The sequence below is a fragment of the Coffea arabica genome, chromosome 11c (genome assembly GCF_036785885.1).
Source record: "Coffea arabica cultivar ET-39 chromosome 11c, Coffea Arabica ET-39 HiFi, whole genome shotgun sequence".
Classification (NCBI taxonomy): domain Eukaryota; kingdom Viridiplantae; phylum Streptophyta; class Magnoliopsida; order Gentianales; family Rubiaceae; genus Coffea; species Coffea arabica.
Genome location: NC_092330.1, coordinates 43,775,948 through 43,790,633, shown reverse-complemented (window position 1 = coordinate 43,790,633; position 14,686 = coordinate 43,775,948). Strand labels below are relative to the sequence as shown.

Genomic DNA, 14,686 nt, shown 5'->3' with positions numbered 1-14,686 from the left:
CCGAACCGGCCATCCTCCTCTTTTTTTTTTGGTAGGAAATTCCTGAAGTTGTTGCAGGAGGCCTTCGTGTTTTTGTATCAAAAGTACAGGTGCTACTATAAAATTGAACATGGACGGTTCCCAACAACCGAATACCAATTCAAGTACAGTATTACTAGTGTGAATACCCGTGCTACGCACGTGCTGATGTTATTAAAAAAATAAAAATAAAAGGATAAATTAAAAAATATTAAAAATTTGTATCAACACAATTAAAATATAGTATCGCTCTAACAATAGTTTGAAATATGATAGAATGTGTATATTATTCAAAATTTACCTTTTTCGGAAAATAGATCATGAAAAAATAATAAAAATTTATATTAAAAAATGAATGATATATGAATAAAAATGAATGTAATTAAGTGTTGTTAAAATGAAATACTTACAAATATTATGCATTCGATTTGATAATCTTGTATGAAAGTGCGAACACTCTTCACACCAATCAATTTTTAGTAGGAAAGCCAAAATGGTGATTTAATTAATTCTGTTAAATTTTGTGGAATGCGTATTACAAATGAAAATGCACGATCTTTGCATGAATTGATTCGTTGGTTGAACAACCTATCACCATTGTCCTGAAAATTAAGTACGTGCGAAATTCAAAATTAGTGTATTTTTTTTTACATAATTTATAAATAGCATTATAAAAAATAAACATATATCAAGAAATTCTACATTTTTTTTTTGTAATTCTCTGAGATAAAAAACATCACAACTAAATACGAATCGTGCATGTCTGTCCTATAGATTAAGATGCATGTTACCACTGGAATCTCTGATTTGTATGTTAATATTATACCTGTTTGACAAATAAAATGTTATATACAATACAGAAAAATTTGTTGAAATTAAAGGTACATCAAATTAATTACCTAACAACAGTATCGACCACGTTATTACAATGCATACACACTGTTTTTGAAAAATGACCTTCACATAGTTGTCCATAATTTTTGCATAACTCATAGAACATGTTTTCTATGTTAATACTCTGAATGTAAGCAAGTAATCAAAAATATTTAACCTAGTAAGAATGAAAAAATGTATAGGTTATGATTAGAAATTTAAAAATTTTGTGCAGTAATTAAATTAAATAGAGTAAGTTTACCGTATGCATGATTGTATATTCGGATATCCATATTCTCTTCGAATTTGCTATCAACAATGCTTGTGATGTTATAAAATTGTTTGACCTCAACCACGTAACTAACTTTCGAGCACATGTATCTTTTTCAAACCTACAATTTTTTGAAACACATGTTGATAAGAGTATGAAACAACATTAAAAGTTTGATGTAGTGTTACTGATGGAACTCACCAACTGCGCAGGTATTGAGCAAAATTTAAATTGTGATTGATATACAATTTGCTAGCTCCAATTGTACAAAGTGTTGGTCCTGCATAGTATGGTTATATTCGCTAAAAAACTATTCAAATTATATACAATATAAGTAAACATATTTGATTTAACTCTGAAATTTTATACATAAATACCACATGCTAGTAAAATATTATTTTTTGTAGCAGACTGATATTATAGAATTTGTAGTATATTCAATAACTTGATACTCAAATCACTGATGAGGCAAAGTTTGCCTAAATAAACTTTATAATGTCCTAACTCATTGCAAAAGAAAAAAGCGCTAAATAATTCTAATTGACATCGCAAGTTACGGCAACGTGCCAGTGGCATCCAGGCCTAATTTTTTTTGACTAAAATCTAGTCCTAATTGGTTCTGCTGTTTTTTGATCATGTCGTATGCTTCCGAATTAAAATTGTATTAAAATACCATGTGAATAAGCATTTGTCTTTAATTAAGGAGTAAAAAGGATTTAAAATAGAAACAACAAACTATAAATTGTTTATGAAGTAGATTATGGAAAAGTTTGAAATTTTAAATTTGACTGGTGATAGGATTGGTTATAACCCACTACTTTTTATGTATTAAAATAAATACAAAAATCTAGACAAAAATCTATAACTCACTACTTGTTCCGTTCTTGGGATTTTTTTTTAGGGTTAAATATAATAAGTCTCTTAACTTTAAATTTAGCTGCACTTTACCCCCTCAACTTTACATTTAGTTGTACATTTGTGATTTTTTTGAAACGTGATTGCAATTGACAAAACTCATTTGTAGGGGTGGTTATAGGGTTAGTGTGGTGACAAATATTTCTTAATTATAAAAATGTAACATTGTATTAAAATAGCATACGAATGAGTATTTGTCTTTAATTAAGGAGTAAAAAGAATTTAAAGTATAAATAACAAACTATAAGTGATAACATGGAGTAGATAGTGGGGAAGTTTTAAATTTTAAATTGGACTGGTGATAGGGTTGGTTATAACCCGCTACTTTTTATATATTAAAATAAATACAAAAATCTAGAAAAAAGAATGAGAAGTTTAGAAGTCATTGAGAGGGTTTCTGCTAAAAACCCCTTCTTCAATACATATAGATATAGATATAGATAGTATGGAAGGGAGCATTAATTAAAGTGTGCTTGGCCTTTTGGTGTCCCAACAAATGTTTGTATGTTTGATAGGATTGACATAGTACATATTAAACTGAAGGAGGAGACCAAATTAAATACGTGCCTGTAATTTTCAAAAAGCTGGGCAACAAGATTTTAGTATAGTTGTTAGACCATGATTTTCAAAGAACAAATCGACAATCAACAACATAAAATCCCTAATTTTATGGCTAATTGTTATATGGCATATATAATCCATTTCCTACATATGATATGAATATGATAGGGGCTCCCACTTTTGTCTTCTTTTCCCAATGTTTTTTTTTTTGACTCGTCCAAACAAGGACGCCCCCCCCCCCCCCCCCCACCTCCAAACGCAAAAGGATATGCTAGTACTAGTAGTATATATGACAAAATAAAAAGGAAAATCTGGGAATCCAAACAAGGGTCCAAATTGCAGTTCCCTATTCCCATTGGTGGCTGTGGGAGGCCATTGTCACTTGTAGAAGAAAATGGGATGTGAGGCCTGACCTGACCGTTTTTTTTTTTTTTTTTTTTTAACTTTGGAGGTAGCTAGGAACATGGTAGTGGTGACATTATTGTGTACATGAAATTTACATTAATATGTACTTTATCCTTCATATATATATATATATATATATATATATACACACACCCCTAATCTAAATCCCTGATGTACGTACCAAAATTACTTTGCTGAGACTTGCAGCTAGATTTATTTATCCATCAGAAATACAAGAAGGAAGGTGTCACGTGTGGCCCCAGGATGAGTGAAGATGATGATATTGATGGTGCACGTGCTTTGGTGTACTGCTGATTGCTGATTATGTGGGTGTACTGCTGGGTCATGAGAGCTTCCTTGCATTATTGGCCAAGTCATGCGGTACCCGAAAGGCAATCAGGCCACAGATCCTCCTTCAAAACAAGAATATATACACATATATACACACACAATTGCAGAAACATCGATCAGTGAGTGTCCTCAAAGAAATCCGTGAATACCATTGGATATGGTTTCTGTTGTTGGCCACGAAACAAGCAGGCCAGGACAAACCATTCATTGTTGTCAGTTTTTTTTTTTTTTTTTTTTTTTGGTTTCGATATAAATTTAAAAAAAAAAAAAAAAAACCTGATCATTCATTCGCAGAATAAAAACAAATTGTCCAACTGAAGTTTCACATGCTGAACAACAAACACCACCAAACCATGAACCAAGAAAACAACGGCACCACCACAGCACCCAAACTGTTATGCATTGGTGAATCCTTTTCATCGCTCGAAAATGGCGGCAACTTATTATTACGTTTCCTCTAAGAATTGGAAACGTTATTGCTTTCAACACGCGTACTTCCTCGACAATCCGTGAACCAACAACAATCGGTCTACTTTTTCTTTTTCCCTCTCGTATTCTGTAATTTTTTTTTTCTTCGGTGTATAAATTGTAATAGGGGTGTATTATATATGTAATAATAAAATAAAATTTTACTTTGATGTGCATCCCCAAACGTTTTCCCACGACAGACAGACGGGGGAAGATTGAATTTGAAGCACAAAAAAAAAAAAAAAAAAAAAAAGTTTGCAGCCGCAGTCGGTCACAAATCAGCAATCAGTAAGCTCAAAACATCCCGTGCATGATGAAATTCACGAGAGGGCCCCAAAGTTCACGAGACAACTCATATGTTTCTCCCACAAACAAAAGAGAATTGGCTTAGAAGGTCCAACTTAATGCACGTGTATTAATAATGTTAATGAAATTTATTAAGCCATCTTCTTTTCTCCTTTGTTTACAATTATTCATCTTCCCCATGGCATCAACCACGAAAGATGACGCCTAGCCTGCTGCTGCTAATGGACGTGCAAGAACTTGTATTGTATCTACATAATTCCGAGTTCAATCATAATCACTACAGTATTTGCTTTTGTAAATTTTATGTAATTAAGGATTACAAGGAAAGACAATCAAGAAGGGTTGTCAAATCTGATCTTACGCACGATACGTTTACTGGACTGCACAACGGGATAATTAAGATATTCCGTCTGTGGCTTGCGAACAATGGGATGAGATGTTCAGTGGAAGCAGACTAATTGAGCACGAATGGACCAAGCTCCGAATACTAGTTGATTGAACAGAATGACACCACAATTTATTAAAATTGTCTGTGTCACACAATACAAACAGAGAAAAAGAGATGCTGCTCCTGCTATAGACGTCGAAAACATTTATTGATTAAAAATACAGGACATCAACGACAAGGGCAAGTACTTGATCGTGCACTGGTGGGTTTCCGTTTTCGATCAAGCTGAATCTGAAGCTCTAATGACGTACGTACATTTGCATAATGAAATGGGCACAAGACACTTCCAATATCATGCATTATTGGCTTAAATCACAATCAGCAAAATAATTTGCTTTAAGACGTGAGGGGCTAAACATAACCTAGCTCAATTAGGAGGTGCTTGATTCCCAATATATATATATATATATATATATATATATATATAGGCCGTAGCCATTCCCCTTTTGCTCAGTGGCGGATTTACATTGGGGGCACGGCCCGCACTGCTCCCTTAAAATTTCTATGATAGTTATAAAAATTTGATGTAATTTTAAGAGTGCCTCTTGGAGTATTGCGTACCTATTGGTTTGTAGGCCTCCACTGCCTCCCTTAAATTTCTATAATACCTATAAAAATTTGATATAATTTCAAGTGTGCCCCTCTTGGAGTTTTGTATATCTATTGATTTATATGCTTTTAAAGTTGTCTTTGATTTTATCTACTATTACAGCTACCGTAGAAAGGGTTTTTTAAATGATGAATATAGTGAAGAATCGGTTACAAAATAGAATGAAAAACACTTGAATGAATAATAGTTTAGTTACTTATATTGCAAAAAAATATATTTCGTGAAGTTCAAAATGAAAAGGTTGTAAACTGTTATCAAAATATGAAAACACATAATAAGCAATTGTAAATGGTTTAGTTTGCTTTTGAAATAAAATTATTATTACATTAATAATTTTGAATTTGTCTTTTGATTTTTTTCATGAAATATATGCATTATTTGTACTTGTTGGTGAACATTTTTTTTCCTTATAAAACTAAAAAAAGAGTAGGTAAAAAATTTTAGAATTATTTTTACCCCCATTGAAATTTTTTTCTGGCTCCGCCACTGCCTTTGCTTGTTTAGTTTGAAAGTGGAACGGCCATAATTCAGCCAATGAGTTGATCATTTTGGAATCTAAATCAAAAGTAAGGAATGATTGGAGAAAAATGTCTTGACGCTTAAATTTCGATTGAATTCCATGGTGCTGTACCTAACATTAACTTGGATACCCGATTCTGATCCTCATCCTCACAGGTGGAACCATTTACCCAACATCCCCTTGAACCTATTTGACATTAAATGCCAAGTAAAACTATGTTGAGGGTGAAGCTGCTGGAAACTGATGTCGACCCGACATTGGTGAATCTAACATGGCCATCCTTTGCGGTAGATGACTCACTATGTATGGCTGTGGTCTGTCTGTTCTGCAGGGGGGCGTGAAATGCTTTAGTGAGTGAGAGAGATTGGTTCCGTATGCTATCAAGAAAAACGGAGGAGGAGGTCAAAGGACCCAAGGCGATCACGCTGGGCGATCAATCTGGGGTCGTGCGTGTTTCCCTTTCTCAACCTCTGAGCCAAGGTTTTGCAGGGCGTAATAGTGTGGCTGAAGCAAGGAAGGATAAGCCAAGTTTAACTACACATATCATTTCGCTTACATCAAGTCATACATTTTCGTCAGTTTGTTGAAATTCTTAATTGCATTTGTCAACTGTCGCGCTTTTTGGTTCGGCCAATACGTATATGTTGTTGAGAATGTTCCTACCATGTCATTTGGTAGGGCAGTTTCCTGTTTCCACTATTCCGATTCCCTAAATTAAAAGAAGGAAAGGAAAATCCTACCCCTCGGACGTAGACGAAATACAGTGTAGAACATTAGAATCGCAACATAAACAGTAGTATCTACTACCATAAATTATGCTGCTGCTGCTAACTACTAACAGCTTTGCATTCTTTCTTTACACATTCAAGAAAGCTCCTTGCTCACAAAAAGTTAAAGACATGCACACCTAGCTAGCTACATTCCATTATGACTATCATAATTCGCAACTTATGGTTCCCTCTTTTCATTTTCAGTTCAGGAAAAATAAAAACGAAGAAGAAAAGAAAAAGATCATTCATTTCGCCTTTCCGCTATGTATTCAGTAAATTCATCTAGTTCACACGTACGAGCCCCACAACCCTTTCCAACCCAGAAAACATTGCAAGGGAGGAAGAAACGAAAAGGGCATTGGGGAAATGCCAAAAGAACCATCAAGGGAAGAGTATGGAAGAAAAGCTAAAGGGAGGCATTGAAGCTTAGGCTTATCAGAAATGAGAGGGGATTTGAGGCTTAGGCCAGCGTGAGGCCAGTGCTGCCGGTTCAGAAGACAAAGTACAAAACTGAAGCCCGTGAACGTTGCATGTGATCATAAAGAGCTGTTATAATCAGTGCCCTTGACAACTTATAGACCCACTCACGTGTTCTTTTGGCTTTTTTAAATGCCATGAGAAGAAAAAAAAAAACAGCATTAACTATGTCAATACCAAACGGTCGCTGGTAATACCACATTCCATGAAAGAATTGCAGAGAAAGGTACTACTATTAAGACTAGATGATAACTGCGGAGTGTGTTGGATCCGATAGAAGATTTCGCCAAATGCAATTAAAGCACCCACAAAAGAAAAATATGCACCACACGATATTTTGAGATTGATCGCATGATTACAATTCATTGATGAACAAAGAAAAATTTGTAGTTGTATAAGCCAACAATTCTTAGCATTGTTTAGTGGAACAAAGTGCCTAAACAGGCAATGAAAAAAATTAAGCTGATAGGTTCTGCATGGGACGTTGGACGGGACACATTTTAACTTTACATTTCCGCATGCCAACAAGGGACGGACCTCCCAGTTAGTTTGAGTTACATAAAAGTGAAGACAAATTCACAAAAAGTGAAAAAAAATATATGTATATATTACAAATAATGAATGAAAGAGAAAAAGGAGAATATAACATGAATGCCTAGCATTATCAAATAGTGTGTTTGATCATCTACCCAAGTACTTAGACTTTTATTAACCCATAAATCCTCCTTTCTATATAAACCCCTCCGTTGGTTATACTTTGGAAGTAGAGAACCCAAACGCCCTACCCCCTCCTCCTCCTCCTCCACCTTTTTCTTCCCCAATATAATATACAGCAACCATGGGCTCTATCAGCTGCAGGCACTTCACATTCTTGCTGATCATTGTTCTTCTTATTTGGTCTTCAAGCATGGAAGGTTGCTATGCAAGAAGAGGCAAGCATTGGAGGCAGAGCAGAGGCATTGGAGTTTCTTTGTCCAAGAAGAAAGGAAAAATTCATGGCACTGGTTACCATCATGGCCATGTTAACAAATCGAAAAAGAAAACTCCATCCCCAAAAGCACCACCGGCATTCTCACCACCCTCTTCAACACCATCACCACCGATATCATCAAGGCCATCACCTCCCATCCTCGCACCAAGGCCACCACAGAAAGGTTATGGAAATGCACCTTCTACTTCCATCTTCAATGTGTTAAATTTTGGAGCCAAGGGGGATGGAACCACAGATGATACCAAGGTAATTCAAATTATTTTCATGCTTTCAACTTGGACAGCAAAGCTTACCATGCATTGATAATGCGGCCATCACTCGATAAAAAGAACCTGGACCACCACCACCACCACCACCACCACCACTCGTTTCTTTTTCTTTTCCTTCGTCGCAGGCAGGAATTGACTAACTAAACAAATGAAAGCATTTCAATGCAGTCACCCTGTCTATGCTCATAGAATTTCCTACTAAACTCGCTTCATTCCAAGCACAGTGAGCACCATGCATGTCACTTCTAAAGCAACTTTATTTGTTTAATTTTTTGCATCAACAAGTGTTAGTACATGCGGCTCTGATAAAGTCTGGTATCAGAGCCAGATTCTAAGGAGAAACCTGGTATCAGAGGGCATATGGTCCGATACAGAGTCACTCTAATTAATTATAGTGAATCCCACAAGTATTTAATGTATGTACTAAAGGCTTTAAATGTTGCACACATACAAACGAAGTTCAAATTCTTCAAAATTCATTATTAACTTCTGCTAGTCGATCAATAACGCATTAAGTACTCTGTCACGATCCAAATGCATCGTCGTTTTCATGTCATGATTTCCAAGTGAGAATATTCATCAAAAAAAAAAAAAAAATGAAGAAGCATCCTTTCTTTAGGACAACGTAGAATAATAACATATTCACAAGACGAGAGAAAGTAGTGTGACCCATCCATGCCATGGTAGCCAGCCAGCCAGTTCAGAAAGCCCTATCGGAGAGGGTATTATATTATCCCCTTGATTCTGTGGTCAACTTTCATCATAAACAAGTTCGATCGCTACGGCGAGGACAAAAAGGTAGGTAACTGTGACATATTCTAAGCTGCACAGAATTATATAGTGGCAAAAAGTAACCGCAAAAAGGACGGCCAGACACTCGCAAACAAAATCATGGAGGGACCACGCATGTGAGTGATTCTCGTTATGGCAGTTTGCACCGGAGATACTAAGAATGATTGCATATGCTTCTCCACTAAACCAACAACTAATTAACTTAAAAAATTCATGTATGCCCATATAATCTCGCCTAAATTCTTTTGTATAAAAATTAGAAAAAGAAAGACAGACGAGGAGCTATAGAGAAGGAAGAATTTTTACAGTTAATTCTAACCTGAATCGTGGAGGCTATTAACAAATTGAAAACAACAAACACTGATGAGTTTCTTGTGGAATAATATTTTATGTTACAGGCGTTCCAAGCAGCATGGGCAGCCGCTTGTAAAGTTGAGGCATCAACGATTGTTGTCCCATCAGATTCTGTATTCCTTGTGGGCCCAATTTCGTTCTCTGGCCCTTATTGTCAGCATGACATTGTATTCCAGGTAAATTCTTCCTACAAACATCTGCAGAGAAATGAAGAAAATTTTAGTCACTTCTCAACATACTGAAATGTTTTGATTCACAATTGATTCAGCCCCCCCCTCCTTGCCACCGACACCTAAATGCCCAATGCTCATGATTACAGTAAATTTGATCTGTATGACAATCCGAAGCTTCAATCACCAAGAAACATGATTTCAGAAACTTTGGATGAAAAAAACCAATGACATATTTCTGCCTCCAGCATTGCATTGTAAAATATTCCACCCCAGGGTGGTCTTGTGTGGTCAATCAGGTTCTCTACCTAGGTTGAAGACCCGCCTCCCCCTTCCTTCCATTAGACATTTCTGTAGCAACTCATATTACAGATTACCCATAACTAAGCCATCAAATCTTTTGCAGTTAGATGGCACAATAATTGCACCAACAAACACTCGTGCCTGGGGCTCAGGTACTTTACAGTGGCTTCAGTTTACAAAGCTGGTGGGAATTACAATTCAGGGAAGTGGCACAATTGATGGAAGAGGTGCAGCATGGTGGCAAGATTCCCCACTTCAACATCCTGTAGACAGCGAATCAAAACTAATTGTCCCGTTGAACGGAACAGTAGGAAGAAATCCATCAATTCCTGTAATTATCGCTCTTCCTTCTCCCTGCTATCTGCATCAGGTTTATTTTGTATCTGATTTTAAGCACAAATTCTTTGCACCAGATCCAGGGCTCTCTAGGTGGAAAAATGCCGAGCATAAAACCAACGGTAAGAGCAACTACAACAATCAGGACTTCAGCCTCGAACTTCCTGACCCTTCAACCTTTACAAATCACACTTTCTTACTGCAGGCACTAAGGTTTTATGGAAGCTTTAATGTGTCCGTCACAGGCATAACAATTCAAAACAGTCCTCAGTGCCACCTCAAGTTTGATACTTGCATTGGAGTTTCAGTGTATAACTTCAGTGTTTCATCTCCTGGAGACAGTCCCAACACAGACGGAATTCACTTACAGAATTCAAGAGATGTGCTTATCCGTAGTACCAACGTTGCTTGCGGTAATGCATGGTCAAGTTTTTTTTCTAACAATTCATTAGATTAACAAACAAAATAGAATCTTTAGTCAATTGATTTAATTGTGTAGATTCAGCATTTGCCAATTATCTAAAATAGTTCTGCACCTTATCCAGTAAGACAACTTGTAAATTCCAACCTTTACATTTGCCACCTGGAAGCATATACATCTATTACTTGCACCTAGTTGACCACCGGTTTTCTGTCCGAGGCACAACAACACTTGTCACAGCCTGAGTGTTAAAAGAGAGATCCTTCACAGGATTTGTTGGTCAGCCCCACAAAGAGAAAATAACATTCCCTTACCACATGTTTTCCTCATTTCTACTCGCTGTCATGTTCACAAAATAGCACTTCTGTTTATGATTCTACTAGTAGATAAGGAAGCTCTAAACCTAAACAAGGGCAACTCTAACAGATAACATGAAATAAAATAGAATTCTTTGCACAGGCCAGTCTTAAGACATAAAACCTAATAACCAAGCCTTAGAAAACTTCTAACAAGAGGATTGTCTTTGCAGGAGATGACTGTGTATCAATACAAACTGGATGCACAAACGTGTACATTCATAACATAAACTGTGGGCCAGGACATGGAATCAGTATTGGAGGCCTAGGAAAAGATGAGACCAGAGCTTGTGTTTCGAACATCACAATCCGAGATATCATTATGCATCAGACCATGAATGGTGTCAGAATAAAGACGTGGCAGGTATGGCTACCCTCCCAAATTTGTCTGGTTCAGTAGAAATTTCAAAATTCTGGGAAAGAATCTGAGGACAATTGAAGTTGACTTCTGTCCTTTTTGAACTTTTTTTGAATCAACGATGTTTTTTCCACTTCTGATAATAAAGGCAATATTTCTATAAATACCCCTAATCTGATAGAAGATTTCTCTAACTTGGATATTACTTGTACAGGGAGGATCAGGTTCAGTGCAAGGAGTTCTGTTTTCAAACATTATAGTGTCCGAGGTCCAACTTCCTATTGTAATTGATCAATTCTACTGTGACAAGACTACATGCAAGAATCAATCATCGGCTGTGGCTCTATCAGGAATCCACTACGAGAACATAAGAGGAACATACACAGTAAAACCAGTGCATTTGGCATGCAGTGACAACGTTCCCTGCACGCAAGTAACTCTAAATGATATTGAACTAAAACCGCTGCAAGAACGCTACCATATGTATGACCCCTACTGTTGGCAGACATTTGGGGAGCTGTATTCTCCTACTGAACCTCCAATTGAGTGCTTACAGATCGGTAAGCCACCAGGCAACAGGATTCAAGCAGATCATGATTCATGTTAGATATTGTATATTGGTTGCATTTATTTGAGTGGTCGGCCTCTTTCTTCCGACCCTTTCACACCATCAGTAGAAATTAGTCCATATGTTAGAATACATACTATACCGATATTATTAGTATTTACCAGGATATTATGAGCTTCATTGGTTCGATATACAACAATTTAGTAGCTTAGAGTGTGATAGTAAAAAATATTGAAGCTTTGTCTACTATGTTAAATATGTCAGCAGGTCAGTTTGACCTACAGCTTGATAATGTATCTGCTATGCATAGTGCAGTTTTAAATCTATACAAGTGGCTACAGAAAAAAGGAACAAAAAAGTATAGCACCTGAAATCTTCAGTTCTTAACAACATACAAGGATGCATGGATAACCAACATGTAAAAACCAATACTCATATCCTGCTCAATCAAATTCATTGGAATGGTAAAACATATTTCAAGATCACAGTCATGGAAAGAGTATCCAGCAACTAAAATTAATTAATGGAAACAATTTGGAGAGAAAGTTGCAGGGGGGATGGGGAATGCCTGGAACAAGTGTACCTGCAAGGACTCCAGTAGTTACGAGACAATCCAAATAGCAAGCAAAGAGAAAGTAGCAAGATTGTATGCTAATGTTCCATCCTGTCCATATGGGCAGTGCACATTTGACTGCATAATCCCATTGAACCCATCAAGTTGCTTTTACCAGATTCTACTTTGACAGCTCTGCAGCGTCCTTCTTCGAAAGGAGTATGAACCCGTCAATGCCAGTGTTTTTGGCAACTGCTGCAAGAAGATTCCAAAAGATCTGCTAGTGCCTTAGAGCTAAGCTGAAAGCTGTTATTATCATTAGAAAACCTTTTAGAATCCTCTTCAAGCATGACAGTGTTGAATAAAAAATGAGTAAATCTTATATACACTGACAGTGTATACACTATCATCGTTGGATTCATGACATGTCTGCAAAAGTTGAATTTCAAATTCAAATTTTGCATGGTTGTCATTCATCCAACGCTGACAGTGTATGCACTGTCAGTGTAGGAAAGATTAATCCATAAAAAAAAGGAGGCAAAAATTTTTAAAGCACCAACATGGATCAGGGACAAACACTTGGATACTGAAAGTCATTAAACTACCTTATCCAGAAAGACATAAATTTTCAATAACCTCCATGTAGATTATGCATACTCTCACTCACAAAAGTATCAGAGAACAACCAGTTTATATGTATTCAAGTATCTCTTCAAGTATTACTCAAATATAAAGCCATCCAATAAATGTAATTAAGTACCCTCAAAAAGTTGAGACATTGGATCCATAGTAGTGCAGCTATAGTTTTCTCAGAAAAAAAAATGTTGTGAGGTGATTTTGTTCCCTTGAACAAGTCAAAAAGGAGTTTTATTCCAAGAAAAACATAGCTGTCCCTAAACTTGGAGCAACAATAATAACTCGCAATAGGTTTTAAACAATAAGGGTAAAGCAGTAAACAACATTCAACTACTTGTAGAAAGTTTGAGTTTGTTTTTAGCATACAAATATACCTTGATTCAACCTATCATAAGAAATGGAGAAATGTTCACTATGGTGACAGAAGAACCCCGTATAGGCACCCAAATATGCCTTCTAACCCAGTGATCCGTTTGCATCGGATCCTTCCTACACTAAGAGGTGCCCATTACACACCATATAATCCTTTCCCCAGAGATCTGAATGAATGAGTAACTAGTTATGCAAGGAGATGGTGTAACAAGGTCATCCTAAGTCGAGATAGCAAAATAAGTCTAAACTAGAAAGTGTAAATAGTGCTCTCAATTATGCAGAGAAGTGAACAGCCATCTCTATTACATCTGATGACTCCTCTTAAAGGTCCGGGCAGGCCCCGATGAATAACCCATCTTTGTAATCCTCCATGCTAGAATCTGCCCTTCCAAAGTGATTCAAGCACAAGAAATAGAAGACTTTGACATTACAATGTTAATTTTTTCGAATACATGCAAAGTTTTTCTTAATTTATGAACTGGATTCTGCGGGGACCAGACTCTTCCATGAGCTTCAGGGTAGATGCTTGTTAACCTTTTATCAAGAAGCTGTATTGACTACAAATGGAATAACAGTAAGTGGTACATTTTGAAAGTTAAATACATCATACAAACTTCCTAATCCCACATACCAAAAGTTGAAACTGGCAAATGTATAAAAATATTGCATAAAGAGCCAATTATGGTCTGATTACTATGATAGCAACCTGCTGACAAGCAAAGCTTAACCATTTCCTAACTCTTACAGGCAATTGCGTTTATACACGTAACAAATGCAGTGAAGATATATCCCAATATACTTGCAATTCAAATAGATCAATCTCTAAAGAATTCACACGCAGAAAAACTAAAATTTTTAGAAGAACAAGGTATGAAATTCATGAATTTCACTTCAGTGAGATCAATTCACTAAATGTGTTAGGCCATTAGCTGCCCATATGTATTCAAGTTATTATATTCCAGTTTCAGATGTTCACGGAGATAAGAAATTACCAGAAACTGTAGAGAAGCCGTTTTCTTCAGAAAACATTCTGCTTTCCAAGGCTTCCATTTGCTTCTCAGGCTTGTGCCATTCTTCCTGTTCTTGGCGACCCGGTAACTGGGGGTGAACTAGAAGACTGGAATTCTTTTCAGTCAAAGTTCGTCACCGTCAGGTTGTTTTTCTCTGCTAGTGCTCCCCTCTGTTTTTTTTTTTTTTTTTTTTTAAAACTTTTT

The 14,686-nt window shown here is 36.4% G+C and overlaps 1 protein-coding gene and 1 long non-coding RNA gene across 3 annotated transcripts; one reads left to right on the top strand and one right to left on the bottom strand.

Moving 5' to 3' along the window:
• The first annotated feature begins 7,748 nt into the window (after positions 1–7,748).
• LOC113719021 (polygalacturonase At1g48100) lies at positions 7,749–12,122 on the top strand. The gene is made up of 7 exons (XM_027243994.2): positions 7,749–8,230; positions 9,444–9,575; positions 9,976–10,203; positions 10,286–10,330; positions 10,414–10,621; positions 11,159–11,349; positions 11,558–12,122. Exons 1-7 carry the CDS (start codon positions 7,832–7,834, stop codon positions 11,948–11,950), a joined length of 1,596 nt encoding a protein of 531 aa, XP_027099795.1. The 5' UTR covers positions 7,749–7,831; the 3' UTR covers positions 11,951–12,122.
• Positions 9,243–14,679, bottom strand: LOC113719022 (uncharacterized). 2 transcript variants are annotated; one of them, XR_003454712.2, is made up of 3 exons: positions 14,465–14,676; positions 12,495–12,770; positions 9,243–9,596 (listed from the first exon to the last, which is right to left on the bottom strand). It is a non-coding gene; the product is annotated as an uncharacterized lncRNA (long non-coding RNA). The 2 variants fall into 2 exon arrangements; XR_011823113.1 differs by having other exon boundaries at positions 9,243–12,770; positions 14,465–14,679.
• Positions 14,680–14,686: the final 7 nt, after the last annotated feature.